The 26,582-nt window shown below is 40.7% G+C and overlaps 1 protein-coding gene across 3 annotated transcripts in view; it reads left to right on the forward strand.

Moving 5' to 3' along the window:
- Positions 1 to 2,794: 2,794 nt before the first annotated feature.
- The window catches only part of RFTN2 (raftlin family member 2), a 36,031-nt gene continuing 12,243 nt past the window's right edge, over positions 2,795 to 26,582 (forward strand). Inside the window, exons 1-8 of one of the 3 annotated variants that reach the window (XM_070737695.1) lie at positions 2,795 to 2,967; positions 3,433 to 3,579; positions 6,345 to 6,528; positions 10,897 to 11,008; positions 13,696 to 14,014; positions 16,640 to 16,843; positions 20,320 to 20,438; positions 24,320 to 24,423. In XM_070737695.1, coding sequence (XP_070593796.1) covers positions 3,441 to 3,579; positions 6,345 to 6,528; positions 10,897 to 11,008; positions 13,696 to 14,014; positions 16,640 to 16,843; positions 20,320 to 20,438; positions 24,320 to 24,423 — 1,181 coding nt within the window. In that variant the 5' untranslated portion in view covers positions 2,795 to 2,967; positions 3,433 to 3,440. The other 2 variants (XM_070737714.1, XM_070737704.1) reach the window with 2 other exon arrangements.

Below are 26,582 nucleotides of genomic sequence, written 5' to 3' on the forward strand. Positions count from 1 at the left end.
AGGACAGGGACGCTAGGCATGTGGTGCACTTAGGCAGGCCCCTTACTGACCTCTTAGGAATCGGGTGAGGTCAACAGTGGATAGTCTAAGGGTAAAGCTTTGGGAGTTTGGTGATGATACTACACAGTCAGGAAGTAAGTTCCATGCATTAACTACTCGGTTGCTAAAGTAGTATTTCCTATAATCGAGATTGGAGCAGTTTACTTTGAGTTTGTATCTGTTGTGTGCCTGTGTATTGTTGTGGTTGAAGCTGAAGTAGTTGTTGACAGGAAGGAGGTTGTAATAGATGATTTTATGTAGTTCTAAGCTTTCTAAACCTAGGATTTTGAGTCTGAATGCATATTCTGTTGCAAGTGGAGAAGTGAAGGGCTCTTCTCGTGAAGTATTTCTGGACGTTTTCTAATGTATTTTTGTCTGAAATGTGGTGTGGGTTCCAGAGAGGTGAGGATTGGTCTGGTGAAAGTTTTGTATGCTGTGGTTAATAGTATTATATTACCGGAGAAGAAATTACGTAGGACTGGTTAACAACTCTTGTAGCCTTTTTGGCAATGTTGTTGCAGTGGGCTTTGGCACGTAGGTCATTTCATATGAGTATTCCAAGGTCTTTTACAGAGTTGTCTGCAAGGTCTTATTTATTTAGCTTATATTTGGTATTCTGATTTTTTTTGCCAATGTATAGGACAGAATATTTTTTGGTTGAGATTTGGAGTTGCCAGATGTTTGACCATTCGGACACAAAGTCAAGATCTTTTTGGAGGGTAGCTGTGTTATCGGTGGTGTTGAAAAGTTTTACATCGTCGGCGAAGAGAACGCAGTTGCTTGCAATATGATTGCAAAGGTCATTTATATAGAGTATGAAGAGTGTTGGTCCTAGTACGCTGCCTTGGGGTATGCCGCTGTTAACAGGAACAGGATTAGATATGGGATAACAGTGCGATAACAGATGAGATAACAGTGTGATGCATAAGGAATGGAAGATGAAGGGAGAAAAGGAACTGGAGGAAAAAGGAAAGAAAGAGGTTCCTGGACTGAGCGAGAGAAACCTGCTAGGATATCACAAACAGAATTTGCTACCTGGAGAAATGGGCCCCACTTCTCCCTAAAGTCATCTTCAAAGGCAAACGATTGCTGCTCACGTCCTTGTTTTTTAAATTTCCTTGTTTAATTTTCAGCAAAGTTATAAACACCCACACATATTCTCAGATGGGGGAAAATTGGCTTCTTAACTAAATATATCATATGCAAAAAGAGTATGCCATGTTGAGCATAATCCCTTTCCATGTGAAAATCAGCCATATTTTTATATCTATTTCATGTATGCTGTTAAGCTACTAACTTTCAAGTCATTTTACTTAACAAAGGAAAAAATAGAAACTATAAACTTTTATGTGTAGTCTAAATTTCTAAATAGTCCTCTGCATTAAATTTCCAGAAGTAAAGTGTGTGTTTGGATATGAGATCCAGAATAAAAAAATAGATCACTGTTGAAAAATAGGCATCCCTCTATTCTTGTATTGGTTTTTAATTTTATGATTCATTGCAGTCAGCCTGATGTTTAGACTGGATTTGGCATTTTTATCCACCTATCAAAAATCTGTGGTAGACAAATGTTTTTGATATTAATAAGAAAAAAACTTTTCTTTTTCCTTCTGTTAGTTTCTAAATTATGGATTATAATAAAGTGTCAGAATTTTATCTCTGTTGAAGAAAATAAATCAGATGCTTTCACAATTGACTGCACTTAGCTCATTCAAATAACTTTTCATAATCATATCAAAATATGTACAGTACCATACATTTTTCTTTATAGCAAGCCAAGAGCATACTTTTTACAGACATCTTAGCACAATGAAGACTTTACACAGAGACTAGAGACCACACCCAGCTCTAAGTTTAGTTTTTTGCACATGCTCAGTAGCACTTTTCCCTCATTAGCTGACTGAGCTACCACATGACTCTCCAAATTCATGAGTATTCCAACATGGTTATTTATTTAGATTAAATACATGGCTGCTCTGAGATAAAATATTCCTGTAAAACTCAAATTCTGTCAGATTCAGGAAGTCAAAAATATTGTATAATTGTTATAAAAACCAATTCAGTTATCACATTATCTAATATCAATCATCAATAATGCTACTGAGAATTTGCTGAATTCCAACACATGGAATTGATGCAAAGCCTCATCATTTGTAATAAAGATTTGTACCCTATTTTCTTGGGGGGGGGGAATTGTTTCTGAAATTGTGAAAGTGCAGTGTTCCAAAATATTTCAGTAGGCCTAAGGGATGTCCAAAGGGAGGAAAAACAGAATAGACCTGTAAAAAAATGAACAACAAATTTGCTGTTTTTCATGGTTATAATCTTTTGTCCAACTGCCATCTTCTGGGGTGACAAAAATCTTTTATCACATTCTGGCTTAACTTGATTATTGCATCTATTTAAAAATGAACACAAATAAAAGTATAATTGTTAAAAACCCAATGCTTCAGCTACTATTTTAGGAAAGTCAAATAAATTTTAAAAGATTGTTTTTACAAAATGTTCCAGAAGTTAGTAATTACTAAGGAACTTTCTCAATACCCAATTTTAAAAATGATATTGAATTACCCTGATCATTGCTCCACTGAATTGTTTTCTAGGCAGTGTAATCATTCCAAACACTATGATTTCACTGCTCTAGTCAAATCTTTATTTTTAATACGGTAACATTATGGGTGCTTTTCCAGCTGTCCTAAGAAAAGGAAGTAAGCAACTAACGCTCACATTTAAAATAGAGTTGAACTGCTTTTCATTTATTTTCCTCCCCTTTGAGATGCCAGAAGCAATTTCCTTTTAAAGTTGACTTCCTTTCTGGAAATGATTTTCTTCACAGACCATGGTGAGGCTCTCTATCCTATTTCTTTGACTCCATTTGCCCATTTTATTTCTTTTACTCGCCAGTGCACTGAAGCAGATCTTCTGACTGTAAGTAACCACGCTAAAGTTTTGCTCTAACTTTATTTTGTTTCTTTGGGGTTTTTTCATCATTATCAGCCAGCTAAGAGAGACAGACAAAGCACTCATTGGTGCCCTCTGCAACAGAACACTATTTAGGGGGCTGGCTGTAAATTGACGTGGCATGGAAAATCTCTGCTCACTTTGTAGCAGTTTGTATTTTTTTGAAAGAGGAGTAGTACTCCCGCTGAATTTGTTGCCTGGTATCCTTAAGAGTGATTGTGCCTTGCGGTAAATATGGAGAGAAAAGTTATCTTTTTTCTAACTTGGGAGCAGAAGATTGGTTGCTGTGTTTGGCTGTTTGGCTAACAGCAATAAAGAGGATCTAAAACAGATTGCTTGTTTTAAACCTGTCTTGTGAGAGAAGCCGATTTTGTGCCTGCAGAGTTTCTTCCTTAGCTTCTCCTTATTCTTCCCCTTATACCCATCCGCCAGATCTTAAGATGGGGTGTGGGCTGAGAAAGTTAGAAGATCCAGATGACAGCAGTCCTGGAAAAATATTTTCAACTCTGAAGAGACCGCAAGTGGAAACAAAAACAGACTCTGCTTATGAGTACATATTACTGGATTTTACTTTAGAAGGTATGTATGAAGTGTTTTAACCTTTCAGAAGAACTTACTGTATAAAAAAAGTTTGATTCATTTTCCTCTACTGCTTATTAAATTAAAAATTTAGAAATGACTATTAAAACATTTCTCTGTCTGTGCTTGTCATACATGGGTATCTCTGAAGATAGTATAGTATACAGTATATCACTTTACAAGACCTTCAGGATTACGGTGGAGCTATAAATAGTAAGTGGAACATTGAAGATATGAAATACAAATATAATAGAACATACTCTTCTTTGTTTTATATTGTTCATGGACATCTGTGCTGTTAGAAACAGACTACCCTGTAGGGCTACTTCCTTCTTTTGTAGGGTGTCTTGTTTCTAACCAACTCCATGTCCCAGAAAGTTGAAAAAATAAACAAACAGTCCCAGATGGCTTCCCACTAAGAACAGGCAGCTCTGTTCTGCGAAAGTTGCTTCTGGGATTTTTTTGAAGAAGTTTTCATAAAGCTATTTATGAACACCAGCTTTTTTTGTGTAGACCTTAGTAGGAATTAATCCCAAACACAACTTGCATATTACAGTCAGCGTCAATATGCTCAGAGTTATAATTTAAACAGAATTATTTTATAATCTATAGGATGCATAATGACCAATATACAGTACCACTGAACTATATACTGTATTAGCTTTTTAACATTTTTATTTGGTTTTGGATGAAACCGCTTTGGTTCATTATGAGGAGAAAAAACAGTAATAGATAGTTACAAAGTTTTATATTTGATTGCCTAAAATTAAATGCAACTATATTAATTATAATTGTGTATTTTGCTTTTGATTTAAATCACACTTCATTTTAAATCCACTTTTATTTTAGATTTAAATATGTATATTTTCAGGGTCATAAAAGTACTTTTATGGAGATTATTTCTTTTAAAAATAACCATATTGCTAATAATTCAAACAACTATTAGCAATTTTATGCACTAACTTTGGTAACTAAGATGATAGATGCCATTTTTCAATCATATATTATAATGAAATAGGCAGTGGGGTCCAAACTTGTCCTCCTATTACTGGAAAACCCTTTCCATTCCTGGCAACTAGTCAAAACTCAATGGAGACTCCTATTGGAGCAAACACGGAGGCAATGAAATCCAGTAGTAGAACCTGAGATGGTAAGGTATGAAGACTCCAGAAACAACATGAGACTTAAATATTTTACTGATGGTGGTGGGAAAGCTGAACAAAACTGCAATAATTATTTGCCAGCTTCTTATACGTCTGACACTTGCTATACATCAGTGTTTTTCAACCAGTGTGCCGTGGCACACTAGTGTGCCGCGAGACATGGTCAGGTGTGCCGCGAAGCTCAGCAAGAGAAAGAAAGAAAGCAAGAGAGAGAGAGAAAGAAAGCAAGAGAGAGAGAAAGAGAGAGAAAGAAAGAAAGAGAGAAAGAGAGAGAGAAAGAGAGAGAGAGAGAGAGAGAGAAAGCAAGAGAGAGAGAGAAAGAAAGCAAGAGAGAGGGAAAGAGAGAGAGAGAGAAAGCAAGAGAGAAAGAGAGAGAGAAAGAGAGAGAGAGAGAAAGAAAGCAAGAGAGAGAGAAAGAAAGCAAGAGAGAGAGAGAAAGAAAGCAAGAGAAAGAGAGGCAGGGAAGGAGGGATAGATAGAAAGAGCAAAAAAGAGAGGGAGGAAGGGAGAAAGAAAGAGGGATGGACAGATAGGGGAAGAAAGGAAGAGAGAGAAAGAGGGAGAGAAATAGAGTGAAAGGGAGGAAGAGAGAGATATAATTTTTTTTGTCCAAACTTTTTTTAGCCCCTCCCATTCTCCCCCCCCGATCTCTCCCCCCCCCTCGCTCAATGTGCCCCATGATTTTGTATATGTAAAAAATGTGCCGCAGCTCAAAAAAGGTTGAAAATCACTGCTATACATTATTTGTTATACTGAGAGGAGAAAATGTTTTGTCATTTATAGATGCAAGCTTCCTATTAAGCACAGAACCTGAGTATACTTCCTTTCTAGTTTGTTTTTTAACACAAGTTCCTATATCACATTATTACAAAGCTTGAAAATAGTTGGACAGTCACTGGTATCAAAAGCAGAGCTTCATATGTGGTAACGCTCCAGTGTCTAAACAAGTACGTAATTCAGATGTGCAATACTGTATATATACGCCAAAATCTATTCTAATGTAAATTTCCATTTTAAAAAACACTTAATAATTTAATAACCCTGTGTTGTTATTGCAACCACAACAAATATAATTTGTTTAACTTTCTCCCTGTACCTGTTATTATAACTATTAATGGTTTAACACTTCCCTTACTGCTATAGTAATAGAAGCCACATGCAATGTTATGTTTTTTGAAGTAGGTTTTTTTTTTAGGAAATTGATTGAAATATTATATCTTTTTCTTTTACAACAGTTCTCTGAAATTATTTGTTAAGTTCTTTTCTGAAATTCCTATTTTTCTTGGATTCGGCATCTCTTCTTGGCAATGTGGAATGAACTTCACACCTTGTGTGACCCTGCTAGGTGTATATACTCTAAGCATCTAATCCTGACTTCTCACATATCCCAGGAGCATTACTCCTACCGCTAGGATGAGGCAGGGCAGCAGAACTTTAGGAAGCGGGTTGTCTTAGTAAATATCTGAAGTGAATAGTTGGTGAATAGTGGACCCCTCTGGTGATAATGTATTACAGTACAACTGTACAGCTTAATCTTTATAAAAAGTTATTTTAAATGTTTGAATCCTATATCAAGTGTTTCTGTTGTTTTAATCCTTTTAGTTGTCTCAAATCCAGAAATTATCAAAATATGTTCTGTTTTGGATATTGTAAAGAATGTGGAGGAGTATTATGATAAAGGATATGTGGTAGGAACTATCCATCCTGTTTTACTTTCATCTGGACAAAGAAGGCATTTTCCAGCAATCCACATCTATCGAGTTGTGCTTGTGCGTCTCAAATTCAGGTATGCCATATAAGAAATGCTTAAATTCCAGTAAGTTTTTGGATTGAGCGGAATTCCTTCGTCAAAAAAAATTTGTTCCCTGCTTTAAGAGTAAAACCATTATTATAACAACCACATCACAATTTTGTTGCATCTTAGAACAAATTAAATCTTACGTTAAACTGCATGGCTTAGTTTATTCCCCATGCACAGGGCCGCCGATAGACCGGTACTACTGGGAGTGGTGTCACGGGCCCGGCGAAATTGAACAATTAGGGGGGCCCGCAGTCAGCAGCTCCTTGCACATGCGCAGACTGTACCCTCCCTCTTTTGCCGGCCGCCTGCCTGAGCCTCACCTCAGCAAAGTAAAAGGCCCGGCCAAATTGATTAGGTAAGGCAGGCGGCCCGGCCGGCAAAAGAGGGAGGGTACAGTCTGCGCATGTGCAAGGAGCTGCTGACTTGGCGCCAGGAGGCTGGCCGGCGGGGGCGGGGGCCCCTAATTGTTCAATTTGGCCGGGCCTTTTACTTTGCTGAGGTGAGGCCCTCACCTCAGCAAAGTAAAAGGCCCGGCCAAATTGAACAATTAGGGGCAGCGGCACCGGCAACGGGTCGGTGGAAGAGAAAGAGAATGGGAAGAAGGTGCTTCGGCCTGGGAGTTCGGTGACCACAGCTTGGCTGATCTTCTATAACATCACCATGATGGCTGGAATCCCACCCCCGCGAGGAAAGAAGGCAGGGAGGCCGGCAGATAGGCAGGGAGCCCCGATGGCAGCCGCAGAAGGAGCTCGGCCCTCCGGAAGCCAAGCTCCCCATCGCTATGGGAAGCCGGCCGCTTCTCCTGCTGAGCCCAGTCCTCGGCCGGTGGTTTTCGGCTCCTCCCGGAGCCCCGCGCGGCCAGCGTTCCCTCGTGCCCGGCGGGCTCCCCTTTCCTAAACCCCCGCCAGCCCCCTCATTCCCTTCCCGCCCTGCCCTCCTTCCCCAAGGAGTCCCTTGCCCATCATCCCCTGCCGGGCATGGGGGCTTCCGCCGCCTCCGCCTTCCGCAACGTCCCCCGAGGAGCCACATGGGTCTCCAGCCTTCTCCTGGTGAGTCAAGGACGCGGCAAGGATGCAGGCGAGGGAGAAAGGGAAGAACCTGGCGCCTCAGGCGCTTCCCTCTTGCGGTAGAGGGGTAGGTGGTTTATGGGGAGCAGGGGAGGGAAGGAGCCGGCATAGTAAAAATCACAATTTCTTTCGTTGCTTTTTCTTTCTTTCTCTATTTCTCTCTTGCTCTTTCATTCTTTTTTCTTTATCTTGCTTTCTTTCTTTCTCTTTCTTTCTCTCCTTCCTTTCCTCTTTCCATTTCTTTCATTCCCCCTCTCTTTTTATTTCTCTTTCATTCTCTTTCTTTCCTCTTTCTTTCTTTTGTTTCTTTTTCTTTCTCTCTTTCTCTCTTGCTCTTTCATTCTTTTTTTCTTTCTCTTGCTTTCTTTCTTCCTCTTTCTTTCTCTCCTTCCTTCCCTCCTTCCATTTCTTTCATTCCCCCTCTCCCTTTTTATTTCTCTTTCATTCTCTTTCTTTCTTTCTTTCTTTCTCTTTCTTGCTCTTTTTCTTTCTCTCTTTTACCTTCCCTTCCTCTATTTCTTCTTTTCTTTCTCCTTCCTACCTTCTTCCCTCCCTCCCTTCCTTCAGTCCTTCCTCTCTTACTCTCCCCTTTCATAAGTTTCCTTCCTTCCTTCCTCTGTTCCTGTCCCTTCCCCCTTTCTTTCTTTCTTTCTTTCCTTCCCTCCCTCCATTTCTTGCTTTCCTTCTCCTTCCTTCTTTCCTCCCTCACTCCCTTCTTTCACTCCTTCCTCTCTTACTCTCCCCTTTCACACCTTTCCTTGCTTTCTTTGCACCCTTCCTCTGTTCCTGTCCCTTCCCTCTTTCTTTCCTTCCTTCCTTCCCACCCTCCGTCCATTCATTCACCCATTCCTCTCATGATCGCCCCTTTTACCATTCCTTCCTTCCTTCCACCCTCCCTCCTTCCTTCCTTCCTAGCTCGCCCTCGCCTTTCTTCCCTTCCTTCCAGATGGGAGTGCCCCCTCAAGACACCCGCCCGACTGCTGGTACCCTGCTTTTTCTTTCCCCTCGTCCTTTCCAGCTCCTCGCCAGTGGCTGCCGGGTGTGGGATCCCCCTCCCCCCCCCTCGCTAGAAAGCACATGGTTTTGTCAACAAGAAGGGAGAAGTGCCAAGGAGCCGTAAATAAGCCTCGCTCTGCCTGACCTATGCCAGGAGGATCTTTCTTTCCCTTGTCACTCCCGCTTCTTTCTTTCTCCTGGACGAGTCCACACAATCGGCTTAACCCAGTTCCTGAAATAGCCTATGGCAGTGCTTCCCAACCTTGACAACTTGAAGATATCTGGACTTCAACTCCCAGAATTCCCCAGCCAGCATTCGCTGGCTGGGGAATTCTGGGAGTTAAAGTCCAGATATCTTCAAGTTGCCAAGGTTGGGAAACACTGGCCTATGGGACCGCCTCACTTGGCGTGAAGCGGGAAATGATCCCCGGGGGTTGGAGTGGCTTGGCGACTTAAAATAGTTTTAAAATGGCGGGGGGGGGCAGACACTTAGGCTGTATGGGGCCCCAAAATTCCTGATGGTGGCCCTGCCCATGCAAATAGCTGTTCAAATCAGGAGACTTGCAAAAATAATATCCTCTCCATCCTCTCCATCCTCCATCCTCCATGTCTATGTTACATTACCTAAAAGTGAGATGTTAAGTGCTGTTAAAGCTCAAGATAATGAATATACTAAACTCTCCTTAAACCTTAAAATGTTAACTTAAAGCATTTCTCAGGACATAAGTTTCCAGTCTTGTACAGCTATCTGCACTTCATAAACAATGTGGGACAAGACATTAACATTTCCTTACTGTTAGCTTTTTAAGCTGAAAAATGCTAAACTTCAAGTCTTTAAATCTAACTAGTTGTTAGAAAACAGTTATCTTCAATCATTTATTGCTTGTGTCATTTTGGAGAACTTCAAACAATATAAGTTGTTTGTCGTGATGAAAACCCTTTTTGCAACTATTTTGTCTGGAGCTGCAAGCCAAGTACTTTATTTTAATAAGGCGAAGTTGAAGGATAGATTGAAATTATCCTATTCATTATCTCAGTTGGACTCACATACATCAGCAGAACTCTAGAAATCTTTTATCCTGCTGCATCATCTGGGGTTCCTCTGAAAACTAATGAGGATTCTCCAAGCTCTACAAGTATAACAAAACTGCACAGGGCCTACTGAATCGAAGATTACTGTCATCCTCTTGTTACAAGGGGTAATGGCCTCAGTAAAACAGAACTTTAAAAATAACCCCAAGTTTCTTTTGGGATGGAACCCAAAAGAATCCATCAGATGCCTGGAGTGGATGAATCAAATAGGTCCTACCTCCCTGCTCCAAGGCCAACAGCTGATTTATCCAAGACAGGGGAGTGGTTGTAATATCACCAAGTTGCCACTGGGGATAAAAAATAAAAACTTTGAAATAAAAATAGGTATAATATGTAACACCTCTCCCTCCCCCCAACATACACACACATGAGTCAGGCCAGAGATAACCTAATCAAGTCCATGATTGTCATAGTGTCCAGGAACTCCTGAGCTGCTTCCAAGTTCACAGTCAGGGATAACAGACTGAAGTTTCCCAGAACCATAAGCCAGGTGAACTCCATCACAAATCCATCCCCAGATTTAAGCTACTCAGCTAAGGAAGCCACTCCAGATTTCTCTGCTATAGCTCTGGGTGTCTTGGCAGTCAAAGACCTCCAATATCTTCCAGGACACCAGACAAGTCTACCTCCCCTGTAATTTGCTTAATTTGGGCTAACTTGGGGAGGTTCTGCTTCACGGTGTCTGAAAAATGGCTGCCACAGCTCTGTCCCATTTCCAACTTTCCAACCAAACATTTTGCACCAAAGACTCCAAACTCCAACCCTCAACAACATTTTTAATATGCCTAAATTCCTGCATACCTTGCACATACACGCAGCCCTAACCCCAGAGCCATTACACAAAAGTAATGCATTTGTAGCTCAAATTAAGCCCCTCAAATCTTAGTCTGCACTACAGTTAAAATACCGTCACTGAACCTTCTTAGATATATGAAGGAAGTTTGCTTTTTAATTCACATATTTATACTTGCATATTTCATCAGAAAAATATTTAGTATTTAAATTAAATGTAAATAAGGTTGCTCAATGGGCAATTCAGTTCTGTTCCAAGCAACATGTCTGGGCAAAAGAATCAAGAATAAAGGAGTTGCCAACATTTCAATTTATAATTTTGGGGAATGAAAAAAGTTTTGCTTGCTAGTATTTTGCACAAGGTAGGTCAAATTTCAACAAAGGCTGCTTTCTTTCTGTGCTCTAGCCACAAGAACACACCAATGAGAGAACCAAGACAGCCCAGGCTTGTGATTGAAGAGTGTCCGTTAACGTATGAAAAACTAACAAATGAGGCAGTTAAGGAAGAGTTAGAGAAGGTATGACCATCTTCACTCAATACTGTACTTTTCCTTGAACTACAATCCTACTCTGAGAACTCAATATTTATGAACAAAACCATACATATCTAATATCAAACTTTGTCTTGATGCTAACATAACTGCCTTCAGGATCATCTGTTTCAACCACGTAATTCCACATTACTAAGAGGTTCAAGAAGCTAGGTAGCACTGCAATTCTGCGGCATCCCCAGTGCTATCAAACGGGGGTGTCAAACTTGAGGGTAGTATCAGAGTTGTGTTTGACCTAGCGGGGAGCGTGACCAGGATGGCCGTGGGTAGCTCGACGTCATTCGTGTTGGGGTACCTGTGATGGCCAAGTGCTAAGGCAGACCTTCAAACCCTCCCCCCTCTCATGATTTCCTTCCTTCCTTCCTTCCTTCCTTCCTTCCTTCCTTCCTTCCTTCCTTCCTTCCTTTTCTTCTTTTTCCTTCACTCTTTATTCTCTTTTCTTCTTCCTTCCCCTCTTTCCTTCTTTTTCCTTCCTTACTCTCTTCCCATCTTTCCTTCTTTTTCTTTTCTCTTTCCCTTTTTCCTTTCTTGGATGCTCAAATCAAAAGGGGAAACATTTATCATTGTTTTGCTTTGCTTTTAGCTGGCCGAGGGCTGCAGAGGCCTTCGTACCCCAAAACAGGGCTGGTGTGTGTGTGTGTGTGTATGTGCACTCCCCTGGGTTCCATTTTTTCTGGCAGTGGCACCACAGGCTGGTTCTTTGCTGTTTCCAGGGCAACCCTGTGAGGCGGATCTAGCCTAGATCTGTCCCACAGGACTTGAGTTTGACACCCTTGCTATAAAACAACCTCCTGAAGGGCATCGGGTTGGCTCCCTCCTTGTCATTTTTCTACAAGAAGCCTAAAAACTGGGTCACTTTGGGGGGGCTTTCTTTGAGTCTTTCCCTGATGCCACCTTGCTTTTGGGGTTTATGTGTGTATGTCCCCTTTCAATTTTAACGCAGAGCTAATCTGTTGACTGGCTTTACTATTATGATTGTTTTGATTGGTTTTAAATTCACACAACTGTTTTAACTTTTATGTAACCTGCAAACATTGAGAATCAGTTGACTGCAGCAGAAGAAAATACTACAAATAATGCTAGCATCCCATTTATAGACACCTGCAATTGAGTTCTCTCATAACTCTTCCCCTGCCCTGCTGGAGTCAAAGATGGGTAGGAGTTGAAAAAAACAGTGGTGGTGGCAGCTATGGAAAATGTTTCCACATCCATTTCTTTGTGTTGGCCTGCTTTACACAAAAACCTGATTTCAGAAGACAAAATATGCTAGGATTTCTTCAGAAAAATTCCAAGAGGTTTTTGATGAAATATTCTATTGAATCATACATTTAGTTCTGTATTAATACCTTCGGTTAGGTCCCACAGAGTTGGCCTTCTCCAGGTCCCGCCGACAAAACAATGCCATCTGGCAGGACCCAGAGGAAGAGCCTTATCTGTGGCGGCCCCGACCCTCTGGAATCAACTCCCCCCGGAGATTAGGACTGCTCCCACCCTCCTTGCCTTTCGCAAACTCCTAAAAACCCACCTTTGTCGCCAGGCATGGGGAAATTGATTTTCCTCGGCCGCTCCGTTTTATGTATGGTTTGTTCTAGTTCTATGAGTGATTTTAATCAGGGTTTTTTAACTGTTTTGCTTTTTTAATCATTGGATTTGTATTTTGTATTTGTGTTGCAAGCTGCTCCGAGTCTTCGAAGAGGGGCGGCGTACAAATCAAATAAATAAATAAATAAATAAAATAAATGATAACTGAGTCCCTCAGCTGTTCAGTAAAGCTTGCAGAATGCAGCCTTGAAATATTCCATGTTGACATTCCATGATGAAATGTTGAATATCATATTTAATGAAATGTTGAATGACAGCCAGCTTGGTCTAGTGATAAGGCACCAGGCTAGAAAGCATGAGATTATGAATGCTAGTGGACCAGTCACTCTCTTGCACCCCAACTCACCTCACAGAATTATTGTTGTGGGGAAAATAGAAGGAGTAAGGAGTATTAGGTATGTTGGCCACCTTGAAGTATTTCTAAAAATAATAATGGAAGATATATAAACAAATAATTCCAGAAGATCAGCATTTATCATCTTTGCATTGATGTTTAATACATTTGAAGTATGTTTTAAGAGCTAATTAAGGAGAGGTTAAGGCATCAGGCTAGAAATTGGGAGATTATGAATTCTAGTCCTGAGTTAAGCAGGAAGCTAACTGAAGAAGTTTGAGCCAGTCCTTCTCTGTTGGGTCTAGGAAAGAGAGAATAGCAAACTAATTCTGGAATCTTGCAAGTAGAGTGTGGGGATTTGTGTAGGCTCTTGTCACGATTCAGCAATGACTCAAAGGCACAGATATAAATAACATTTTAAAAATCCCTTTACATATCATTATTTTTACCCCTATGCAAATAGGCAAAAGACAAACTGCATATATTGTTCTCTTTGTAAAACTGAAGATACATGTTTTAAAGTTAGTCAAAATTCTTGAATAGATGGCTGTTTCATAATATTCATAGTAAAATAGATATGCTATTTTTATATATCAATTAATATTTCTTTCTGTGTATTCAAATAAAACCATCATACATAAGCTAGCTACACTCCTTCTTAGTGAACAATATACACATCCACCCCACTTAATTAATACTGTCTTTTAAAAAAATATAGGTCAATGATGCTGCCAAAAGAGGAATGAAGTTTGTTGGGTTTATAATCCAGTCTTGCTCCCAATCTAAAATCTGCAATGGTACAAACCTGGGTGAAGATATGGAGTCTGACTCGACACTATGCAGAAGGAACAGAGAGCAGAGGAGCCATGATTCAGAGGAAAATGTTAGAATCTGTAATGAAGGGACACTGAGTGGTCAATCCTCTGGGAGTGGAATACAGGAAAAAAATCAGCCAGATAGCAGCCCAACACAAAAGACTGAATTTCAAGATGGAAGAGAAGGCTGTCCCAGTCCAAATAAATTAAAGGAAAAAGAAGGTATTTAAACACATCATCTATATAGTCTACATGCACTATGTAACTATCTCAAACTATAGAAATCTAACAGTACAGCCATATTTGGAGGCACCATTCCCTGTAAGCTGCGCACATGCGCGTGCGCGCGCTCCAAAATACCCCCACGCGCACCTTTTTCCTCGGGCACGCAGTCCCCATCCCCCTGCCAGCCCGCGGGGGGGCGGGGGGGGGCGGGCGGGGAGGTGCGGGCAGTAGAAGGGAGCCGCGGCCACACCTGCCTCTCCATGGTGCCTCCGGCCCCCTCGCGCTCCTGGCCTCTCGGCCCTGCCCCCCACCCGCCCGGCCTCTCTTTCTCCTCCGCTGCAAGAGAGGGGGAGGGGCAGGCGTTCTCCGGAGGCTGGCGGGCGCGCGGGCGGGCGCGCACTCTTCCCATCTCCCTGCCTGCGCGCCCACCCGGAACATTCAAAGTAAGAGCGAAGGGTTTTCTTATTTTGAATGTTCCGGGCGGGTGGGCTGGCAGGGAGATTTGGGGAGCGTGCGCCGGCTGCCCCCCGAACACCTGGCCGCCCGCCCGCCCGCCGCTCGCTGCCCGCTCCGCCTCTCTTTCTCCTCCGCTGCAACATGGCGCCCGGCCACGCTCCACCTCCCGGGAGCCCAGCTGAAAACAAAACGGCTCCAAAAGTCGGCTGGGCTCCCGGGAGGCGGTGCGCGGCTGCTTCCTCTTCACTGCAGAGCCGCCGGGCAGAGGCGAAGACAACGGCGCCCTCCACTCTCTCTCCATCTCTCTCTCTCTCTTTTTCTCTCTGTTGCCGGTGTGGTGAATGAGAGAGAAAGAGAGAGAGAGAGAAAGGAGGGGAGAGAGAATGAGAAAGAAAGCGAGAAAGCAAGCAAGAGAGAAAGACAGGGAAAGAAAGCAAGAGAGGGGGGAAGGAGGGGGAGGAAAAGACATAGAGGGAGGGAAGGAGGGAGAGAGAAAGAACAAAAAAGAGAGGAAGGAAGAGAGAAAGGAAGAGGGATGGAGAGAGAGGGAATGAAAGATGAAGGAAGGGAGAGAGAAAGGGGGAGGGAGAGATAGAAAGGAGTGAGAAGGGGGTAGTTAGGGAGAGGGAAAAGGAAGGGCTTGGAGAAAGGGGGAAAGAAAGATAGAAAGGAAAGAGGGAGAGAGAGATAGAAAGGAAAGAGGGAGGGAGAGATAGAAAGGAAAGAGGGAGGGAGGGAAAGATAGAAAGAAAAGAGGGAGGGAGAGATAGAAAGGAAAGTGGGAGGGAGGAAAGAGGGAGGAAGACATAGAAAGGATAGAATTATGGATGCAAGAACTTGCTCATGTGTGATAGCGCACGCCCACACTTACTTACTTACTTACTTACTTACTTACTTACTTACTTACTTACTTACTTACTTACTTACTTACTTACTTTATTTATTTATTTATTTATTTATTTATTTATTTATTTATTTATTTATTTATTTATTTATTTATTTATTTATTTATTTATACTTATATGCCGCCCAGTGCCAAAGGGACTGCCGCTCAGACACTATACTTTTCCGCTCACCCCGAAAAAAAATTAGAGGGAACACTGTTTGGAGGTATTCTTAAACCTTTCCCATCTATCTCTTTGTTTATCTGCCCCTTTTTTTTCAGCAAAGAGAAACTATTCAAATTGAAAAATGTATTGCCCTGCTTTTTATAACGATTATTTTCAATCTGGAAACTACAACAGAATATTGTCAAGATAATATTATCATCTCCATTCTTACTGTCTTTAGGATAAAAACTGGCTAAACAATCATTCTCTCTTAAATGATATGGAGCATCAAATGAAAGTAAATAATTATCACAGAGCTCAGAACCTAAGGATACTTTGCCAAGGATACTTTGGAATCCCCCAAATATTTAAGATTCTTACCTTTCCCAAATTGTAAAAAAAATTGTTATAAGGCAGATACAGCAGCATCCTTCCCTCTAAAACTCTGCTAGCCCAACACACTTCCCCTGCAAACCTGAGCAGATAGAAACTGTATACCATGTTAATATATACTATGTTAATGTACTTATCAGGAAAGCCTTAATGAACTCAATATAGTCTGGAGGACAGAAGGGAAATGACCGAAATAGAAGAATGAACTTTAGAGATAAATATCTGTCATGTGAATAATTTGGCTGGGAATATTAGGATGTAGGGTCGCCAAGTTTAGTTTGCAAAGTGGCAATCCAAGTGAGATCTCCACAGCATAGTTACAGCTGTAAGATTATTGGTGAGATGTATGGCAGTAGCTGCAATAGATGAGCCAATTAAAATTTAAGAATGGAAGTGTAGGTGCTAGACATCAGAAAAAGACTGAGAAAAAAGAATCCTGTGAATATGATACAAAAAGAGAAGAAAAACATTTTGCAAATCACAATAAAAGAGGAAACTATGTTTTGTACTGAGAAAATGAAGGATGGATACCGTATATCAATTTGAATTAAAATAGTATTCAAATGTCATCCTGGACTTTCATCAACACGGATTTTAATTTGTATTCTTAATGCAAAATGTAATCTTGTAAATTTTTTAAAAATCTGTAGATATAATCTCCTTCCCACTGATATTTTTACAATGCATATTACCCTAATATCTTTTTTTCATTTTGTTTCCGCAGATACCAAACTATACACAGTTTTCAACGTCTTTGAAGATGATTCCATTAGTTGGACGTATCATGATGGTATTTTGTCTCTGAAAGTGTCACGGAAAGGACCTGTGATTAATACATTGGATGCTGATTGGTTAGATTTAACCACATTTTATTACAAACAAGGGTTGTCATTAATTGATTCCTTTGTGTGTTGGGAAGCCTCAAAAGGTAAGGAAAATGGTACTATTTTTCATGCCTAAAAATAAGGATATCAGTAAAATTCATTCAGAAAATTTTGATTGAAAAGAATGTGTGCAGGTTTTAAAATAGGCTGCAGAATAAATGAAGACAGTGGTCTGTTTGATACAGAATAGTTAAAGCTTTCAGATAAGGCTTGCATCTGTCACCCACCCACAGTTATAGATACTACATTTATCACTCATTGGCTTTCTCTCCCAGGGAACTATTAAAAGATCACCAGAGGGGAGGGAGAAGCAATGAAGATCCCCCACCAGCTGTTATCTATGCATATCACTTGTTTTCCACTGTAGAGAACCAACTGTTTTTAGCAGAATGGCTGGGGGAGGGGGAGGGGAAGTCTAACTTCCTTTCCTCCAACCAAGAGAGAGTCAAAGAGAGAAAGAAGGATTATTCACCCTTAATTTAGCAGTGAAAAATAAGAACTACCAACAGCTGGGCAGAAGAAAGCTATAAAGAGGCTTGGAGAAGATTAAGCAGTTTTTCAAACTTCCAATTTGTTCTTTGTAGGTGAGGTCAATTTTAAGTTCCCAGGTTGATCTGGCCTTCCACTTCGAAGTGAATTATGGAACTTAAAAAGATAACCAGAAATAAAAACCTAAACCTGAAATGTTTGCTGTCATGGAAACTTTTTGTTTTAAAAAAATGAGATATATGATGAACTCCCTATTACATACATCACAAGAGCAGCTGGCTTACCCATTTTTAAGTGGTTGCTACAGGAAGAATTAAACATGTGAATCCCACTCGTCATTTCTTTTAACGTTAGCGACCAAAAAAAAGGAACACATATATTCAAATTTTACTCTTATTTACATCTAAGCTACAGTATTTAGTTTCTAAAACTTAATTGAATTTCTTATTAAAGGCTAAACTGGACATGAAATGATTTAAGAAATGAACTATCATATTTTTTGGACTATAAGATGCACCGGTGTGTAAGACACACCAAGATTTCAAAGAGGTAAATAAGGAAAAAAAGTTTTTGTCCTTCCTGGCCCACAGAAGTATTCTGCAAGCCTCCCAAACCCTCTGTGTGCTCCTTTTTTTGCAAAAATAGGGGCGTTTTTGCCTTCCCCAGCTCCCAGGAGCACTCTGCAGGCCTCCCAAAACTTCTGCGCACCCTGTTTTTTGCAAAAATGAACCTGTTTGTGAAAAATGGAGCACGCAGAGAGAAGTGTGCAGAGTGCTCCTAGGGGCTGGGGAAAGGCAAAAATGCCTGTTTTTGTGAAAAACGTCCCATTTTTTTTTGCAAAAGTGGGGTGCACAAACAATTTTGGAGGCCTGCAGAGTGCTCCTGGAGGAAGGCAAAAACACCCGATTTTTTCAAAAAAGGCCCATTCTTCACCCTTTTTCACAAAAGTGGAGTGCGCAGAGGGTTTGGGAGGTCAGCAGAGTGCTCCTGGGGGCTGGACGAAAGCAAAAATGCTCCTATTTTTGCAAAAAATGTCCTGATTTTTTTGCAAAAAATGGAATATGCAGAGGATTTGGGAGGCCTGCAGAGTTCTCCTGGCGGCTGGGGGAGCCGCCAATTTTCACCAATTTTTCCACAAAATGTTTTTGCCTCCCCCCAGTCCCCAGAAGCACTCTGCAGGCCTCCCAAACCCTCTGTGCACCCCATTTTTTCGAAAAACAGGCTTATTTTTCGCAAACATGGGGTGCAGGTGCAGGGTTTTGGAAGGCCAAAAATGGCTGTACAGTGATCCCTCGATTTTCGCTGGTTCAAACTTCGCGAAACGGCTATACCACGGTTTTTCAAAAAATATTAATTAAAAAATACTCCGCGGTTTTTTTTCTATACCACGGTTTTTCCCACCCGATGACGTCATACGTCATCACCAAGAGTCACTTCTCTCTCTCTTTCTCTTTCTTTCCTGTCATTCTCTGCTTCAATCATTTTCTCATTTCTCTTTTTTCTCCCTTTTTCTATCATTTTTCTCTCTCTCTCTACCTTCCACTCTCCCCCCTCTTGCTCTCTCTCTCTTTCTCCCTCTCCCTCTCTGTGAGAACGCCTGCCCCACCTCTCCTGCAGCCCCATCGCTGATAGCTGGGACGAAAGTGCTCTCAGCTAAGGGACAGTGAGAGGGGTGAGGCAGGCATTCTCAAAGCGCTCAGAGCGGCTACCGGCCGAATGAGGAGGATGAGAAGCCGTAGCCGCCAGCGCTGCTGCAGGAGGACCCGTGTCCGAAGAAAGCCGGTGAGAGGGGTGGATCGGGCGGGCAGGCGGTAGCGGCGAGGGGGCCGGAGGCACTGGGGGGGCAGGGGCAGCTGACATTCAAAGCAATCTTTGCCGGCCTCCGCACTTTCATCGCTCCCTGCCCTAATTTCAAGCCCGGCTCCTTGCGCTGCCTTGAAAAAAGGTGCGTGGGGGTAGTTTTTGGCTGTCCATAGCCAAAAATTGTGTTTTTACTTCCGCACCGCTACTTCGCGGAAAATCGACTTTCGCGGGAGGTCTTGGAACGTAACCCCCGCGAAAATCGAGGGAACACTGTATTTGGTGTTCAAGGTGCACTGACATTCCCACCCTCTTTTAGGAAGGAAAAAGGTGTGTCTTATACTCTGAAAAATACGGTAATACATAAATCTCACAGATACAGATGAGGACTGTGAATTCTTAACATATGCAGGGGAATTTTTTAAATGTAATCTTTGTAGAAGTATAATAAACAGCAGATGACTTGCTTGAAGCTAGTAAGAAGTTTGACCTAGAATTTGCTTTGCTGCTGTACATTATTTGCCATTTTATTTATGAAAAAATGATGATGTCAGATTCCTTTTGCACTTAAGAAATGTACTGCATATTCTCTTTATATTATATCTACCAAATCAAAATTTAAATTGAACATAGCTGAAAACAGGACAACCCGATCTGGGGTGGTGTCAAAACAGTTGTTCGATGGCAACAAAGAGTCTTTCACATCCAAGATTTAGTAGCCCTAACTATTATTTAGAAATGTGTAGAAATGTAGTTTAGAAATTATTTAGAAATCAAGGATAAATAACTTCAGCTTAGTCTGAAAGCTTTTGCAGGTGGTTAGACAGTTGAATATTATTTGAGCATGGTTTAGTAATGAATATGTACTGTGTTAGAAAGTCAACTGGGGGGGGGGAGTTTAATGGCCAAATGCACTTTCGGCTCTGACCTCATTTCTGCCCGTTCCAACTCTACTCATTATAGGAACCCAAGATATGTGATATTTAATATGTGACATATGTGACACAGTCACTTAGAAATTAAGATGGGCATTGTCTAAACTTGCAGAAATAAGTAAGTACTGTAATATGAATTTACCAAATACTGTTAATTGACAAATCACATCAGAACGATCATGTGTGAGACAGAAAAGGAAAGCATACTCCTCTTAATTCATAAGTGTAGTACTATAAAGTTTAGATATTTTCTAAAAGCTATTGTTTACTACTTTTGCTTTTTTTTCTTTCTCTAGCTGACTTTGGGCCCAAATCATTAGAAGGGTTATTTATATATGAAGAAGAACCGGGGTTTCCAGGTTCGGAGAGGAAAGGAAATGATGCTATTGTTGTAGAACAATGGACTGTCATTGAGGTAATTCCCTGTTTTTGTTTTTGACAATTTAAATTACTCCTCCTGATTAATTGCAAGGGTTTATATAAACTCAGCATACAATTAGAAAAATAATCAATATGTGAGGGAGTTTGTAATATCTTGTAATTTTAAACGTATTTGAGGTTTCAGCAGAAAATAACTCACAGTTCAATTATCATTTTAGATAATTATTCCTTGTATATATCTTTGTTTTCTAGTGTCCGTAAAGGCCAAATCCTTACAGGAACAATGGTAGGAGTGATTATCACAACTAAACAGTTGATGATAGGCAATCATTAAAAATAATGCCCTGTTTAAAATTTAAAAATCCTCAAAGAAATGAATATCAATGCAATGCAATAACAAACACATAATGAAATCTTCAATTTAAGAAATGAAGCAGGTGGGTCTATTAAAATTGAATTAAATCTAAATGGGATTTTACAAACTCAAAAACATATATGAGAAGTTGCACTTTCCTGAAAGTGATGAGAATTGCAGTCTAAAATACAGTGATACCTTGTCTTACGAACTTAATTGGTTAGAGGACGAGGTTCGTAAGGTGAAAAGTTTGTGAGACAAAACAATGTTTCCCATAGGAATCATTGGAAAAGTGATTAATGCGTGCAAGCCCAAAATCCACCCCTTTTGCCAGCTGAAGCGCCCATTTTTGCGCTGCTGGGATTCCCCTGAGGCTCCCCTCCATGGAAAACCCCACCTCTGGACTTCAGCATTTTTGCGATGCTGCAGGGGAATCCCAGCATTGCAAAAATGGGCGCTTCGCTGGCAACCGAAATCCGGAGGTGGGGTTTCCCAGCAAGGGAAGATTCCCCTGCTGGGATTTCCCTGCAGCATCGCAAAAACGCGGAAGTCCGGAGGTGGGGTTTCTCAACAAGGGGAGCCTTCGCCTGGCAACGGAAGTCCAGAGGCGGGGCATCCCAGTGGCGGCAGTGGGTTCGTAAGGTGAAAATAGTTCGGAAGAAGAGGCAAAAAAATCTTAAACCCCGGGTTCGTATCTCGAAAAGTTCGTATGACGAGGGATTCGTAAGACGAGGTATCACTGTACTGTACAATATTATCTAGCACTTTTGCACCCTGGAGTTTGCCTTTTATATAAATGGTCGGGTCAATTGGAGGGAGAAACAAAATCACAAGGCTTAATTTGGAAGTTTGAAACAATTGTCATTTTCCTTCTCTTGTTCTAGAAAGAAAGTCATAGCACTAGAATCAGTGCATTGGCTTCTCTGGACACAAAAGCATATTCAAGAACTTAAACTGGACAGCTTAAGTACTGGTTCTGGTTCAAGGGAGTTGGCCACAAAGGCTGTCCTTTATGCATGGAAGACTTTATGAAAGGATTTTTTTTCCTTTAATTCAGAAAGAGCTGATGAAAGAAGTTTCATCAACCAAATTCAGCCACTGCCCTCCCCACAGTTATCTCTCACAGACTTACAAAGCTGACAAGTCTCAGATGGTCATTTGTTCTTTGGCTTCCCATATCCAACTTTTCAATCATCCACTTTTTGTTAAGATATCCGGTCCTCTACTCTTGTCTAACAATTCCTATCCCCCTGCTACATTCCTTCTTGTTAGCAGTAAAAGGTAGCAAAGTCTGTTCTTATACAGTAAATTTTGTTGGAACAATTTCGATCCAGTGTATTTTGTCTGTAAAATCCAAATTACACTGAGGACTGTTAAATAGAGGGTTTTACTATATTGCCATTTCTGTGTCTCATATATTGAATAGTTCATGCTGAGAAGCATTAATTCTCCATTGGATTTGCATATTTTATATTTTGTAATGGAGGACTCTTTGTCATAAAGTTTGTCTAAAGGAATGGCCATTTGCTAACAATGCATATGTGCAATACACCTCCACTTGGAATAACAAAATAATTACTCCTTTCATAGAAGTTATCCCACAAAAAAGCTCATCAGTTCAGTTCCCCAAGTGACTTCATAAATAGGTTTTGACAACTGGAATAAATTTCTTTGATTAGTTTTTAATGGAGATTTCAGAACTTTTAAGCTTTGATGTACCTCAGTTGATATACTTAAAGAGAAGAAAAGAGCTGTGAAATATTCCGAAATATCTAAAGGTCGCCAAACTCTTACTATTGTTCAAGTAACTCATACAGACAACTGTTGTAGTGTGACTTTTGGAATTCAGAAAGACTCGGGAATAAATGGAAAAGGAATTCTCCATTCTAAAGAATTTGCATGTGCTGATGAAAGAGAATTACACATTCGTTTTTCCCCCTTTCCTGCCTTTTTTAAGATAAAAAGCAGGTCCAACGATAGTGATACAGCTGCAACAGAAGCTTCTCAGAAGTTTTTTTTTTAAAAAAATACTGTTTTATATCCAACAATTATGCAAAAATGGCTTTGCATAAATTAGAGCTCTTAAGAGGAAAAAGTCCTCTGTATATATAAACAGATAATTTCTTCTTTGTTCTTAGCTCATCAATTTACTTACATCATTAAAGTTACAACATATATTTATTTTTAGGTTCAATCACATTTTGAAACCAAAGAGAAGATTAGGGAGAAAGGGCTGTGAGGAACAAGAATATTTCAAGACCACACACACACATACACAATCTTTTGACCCAATGTTATTTTTTAAAAAAAATTGAGGCTATACCAGTAATAACATTTGTGCAATGTAACATAACACTTTAAAAACTATTATGCTGTTACAGAAATAAAATTATTATTTAACCAATGGAAAAGAAAATGATGCGTACCATAACTTTTAAAATGTCATATATATTAATGTAATTAACAGTGTGTTGTAAAACTGAATAAGATTGCAACTCCAGAAATTGGATTTCATTTCTGATTAGACCGGCATTGGGATGCTCTATTTATAGTAAATACAGGGTTATTCAAAAAGAATGAACCAATTTCATGATGCAATATTTTATTAAGGAAAAGTAATTGAAAACTCCAGCCAAGTCACAATCAACGTTTATTTGCTATCTTACAAGTGTTCAATGTGGCCACCACCTGCAGCATGGGCAACATCAGTGCGATAAGAGAATTCCTCCCAGGCGTGTATCAGCATATCACAATCCATGGAGTTGATTGCTGTTGTTATTCGATGTTTAAGGTCATCAGGTTTAGTGGGTAGCAGTGGAACATAAACAGGATCTTTTACATATCCCCACAAGAAAAAAATGACACACAGTTAGGTCTGGGGATCTTATTTGTTTTATTTGTCAAGCATGTATAAGGTGGTAGATATTGGTATAAACATTAGCAAAGTACAACTAAATTAGGCAATAGGACAGTAGGACAGGGAGAGCAATGGGCACAATGGTGCACTTACACATGCCCCTAACAGACCTCTTAGGAATGAGGTGAGGCCGACTGTAGATAGATCTTGCAGGCCAAGCACAAAGAGCAAGGTCTTGGGCCCCTTTCCAACCAATCCATTGCTGGGACCCTTTTTCATTTAAAAAAGCTTGAACCATCAGATGCCAATGGGGCAGTGTTCCATCTTCCTACATCACCCCGGATAGAGGTTTTGGTGTGTGTTTTCAGGTCTACACTAAAAAATAAAATGGAACTAACCTTAATGGAACTGAATTTCTTTAGGAAAAGAAATATGTAATTGTCAAATTTCTTTCCATAAACACACCAGAACAGCAAAAGGAAGAAAAAAATATAACTATACCAAAAAAGTATATGCATGTCTGTGACCGTATATATGTGCCTATACTGTTCTTATTTTTTGGTATGTTCATGGTTAATAATCCTTTTTTAATATGCATAGACATTTGGATTTCCCCTCCTTCTTCTCCATATCTCGTGGTCAGTCTGTGGAAATGTTTACTCTACTCTTACGTATATATTTCTGTATCTATTTTTGTTAACAGGGCAGTGAAATCAAAACTGATTACGCTCCTTTACTGCATACTTTGGCTGAATTTGGCTGGCTTTTAACATGTGTGTTGCCTACTCCTGTCATCCGAATGGACAGGTAGATGATTTCAACCATTTCTCTTCCTATTCCTGGGAATGTAATTGAATACATATATTAATATAATATATATATTAAGGGAGAGGTTTGTGGCAGGGGTGAAATGCTCCCAGGGGTAAAATGCTTCCAATTCTTGCATACTGGTAGCAGCGGTGGCCCATGGTTCAGAGAACCAGTAGTGATGGTTGACCGGGCACGCCCCTGGACCGCTTACCCGGTCACCGCTTGGTCGCCCTGCAAGCGGATGTCCATGGGCTGCTGCACAGTCTTCGGAGAGGGGCGGCATACAAATCTAATAAATTGAAATTGAAATATTCACTGCAGTGCTGGCGCCCCCTCATGACATCAGGCTGGTCTGGCTCTCTCCTGGCTAGCCTAATGTCATGAGGGAGTGCCAGCACCGCGGTGCACATCTGCAACAGCCTAGGGACATCTGCTTGGCACAGCAAGGTAAGTGGCCACCGCAGTAGAAGGTAATGCCGACACTGGCAATGGGGGTGGGAGGAAGACCCACTGCGCTCTTCCCCGGCACGGTGCAGTTCTCTGCCATCACAAAACAGCGCCGCCGCCACAGCAGCAGAAGATAAGGCTGACTCTTACAGGGGGAGGAAGACCTGCTGTGCTCTTCCCCAGTGTGGCAAAGTTCCGGGATGGTGCTCTGCCACCGCTGCTGGCTCCCCCAAGCAAGCTCTCTGCCATCCCGGAACTGCGCTGCACCAGAAAACACACCGAAGGCACAATAGGCTACGCTGCCCCGGACCCGCTCAACCATGCTTCTTCTAACTCATCTATCCCATGGTGTGAACGAGACAATCAGGCGCACCTCCCTGCCCGCCTTTCCTTGTCAAATGTTGCACCTGCGACTCTGCCTGCTCAGCTCTGCCCGCCGTCACTTCCTAGAACACAAATTGACTTATGACCATTTTTCATATTTATAACCATTGCATTATCCTCAGGGTCACATGATCAAAATGCAAATGCTTGGCAAATGACTCATTTTTGATGGTTGCAGTGTCCCAAGGTTATGTGATCACCTGTTGTGATCTTTTGACAAGCAAAGTCAATGGGGAAGCCGGATTAACTTAACAACAGTGTTGCTATCTTAACAACCACATTGATTCACTTAACAATTGTGGCAAGAAAGGTTATAAAATGAGCCAAAACCCATTTAACAAATGTCTCATAGCAGTAGAAATTTTGGGCTCAGCTGGTCATAAGGGAAGGACTAAGCAAACATGAGAATAAATGGAATGATTCATGAATGATTCAGAACTACATAGGCAGTAAGACAAGGACATGTGACATCTCCTTGGTCTATGTATTTATGGGTGATATCCATGCTCATCTCAATCAAATGTCCATCTGAAAACACAATAAATAGCTTAGTTGTCTAAATAAGCCTTCAGATTTGCAAATATCTGTATTATCTTCCACATTGGTGATTTTTTTTTCTTTTTTTAATGTCTGCATAGGACTGTAACCAATAGCAGATTTTTAAACGTCTATTTGGTATTTAACCATCAGTTGGCACAATTTAAACAATCTCTCTCTATGATACTTCCTAGGCAGCTGGCCCACTATTATTGCTTGAGCAGAGGCAGGCAGGAGACAGGAGACTGGGACAGGCAGAGTAATTTAGGAATTGATTCAAGCACTTAGATATTTACTTCATGAGAATTGGCCTAGGTCCTGCACCTATTCTCTTTAACTGAAAGGCAGCATCAGTATTACAGACAGTAATATGATATTTTTATTTTATTTCTCACAGAGATAACAGCAATTTTTGAATTCCCCGTTTAAAAATAATATCTTAGAAATATTCATCTACAGATTTATAAATAACATTTAAAGTGTTTTCTGAAGTTGAGCATTTAAAGTTTGAAATGTCTGAATGAAATAAGTGTCAGGAGTTTCATCTTTTAAAATTACACTTTCTGCCTATTGCACCCAAAAGTGACCAGCTGAGAAAAGTTAACAGGAGATATATTATACCATTATTTCCATCAGTATCTTTGCAGACCAAATACCCACAGCATGTCTTTCAAGAAAAACAAGCTTAGCTCATGTAGAATGAAAGCAAATAGACTTGGCCCATAGACTCCACCCTTATCTTGAGTATTTGTAGATAGCAGAAGGGGCATTAGGGGGAAAAAGGAAGT

This window comes from Erythrolamprus reginae, chromosome 1 (genome assembly GCF_031021105.1).
Source record: "Erythrolamprus reginae isolate rEryReg1 chromosome 1, rEryReg1.hap1, whole genome shotgun sequence".
In the NCBI taxonomy this organism is placed as follows: Eukaryota; Metazoa; Chordata; class Lepidosauria; order Squamata; family Dipsadidae; genus Erythrolamprus; species Erythrolamprus reginae.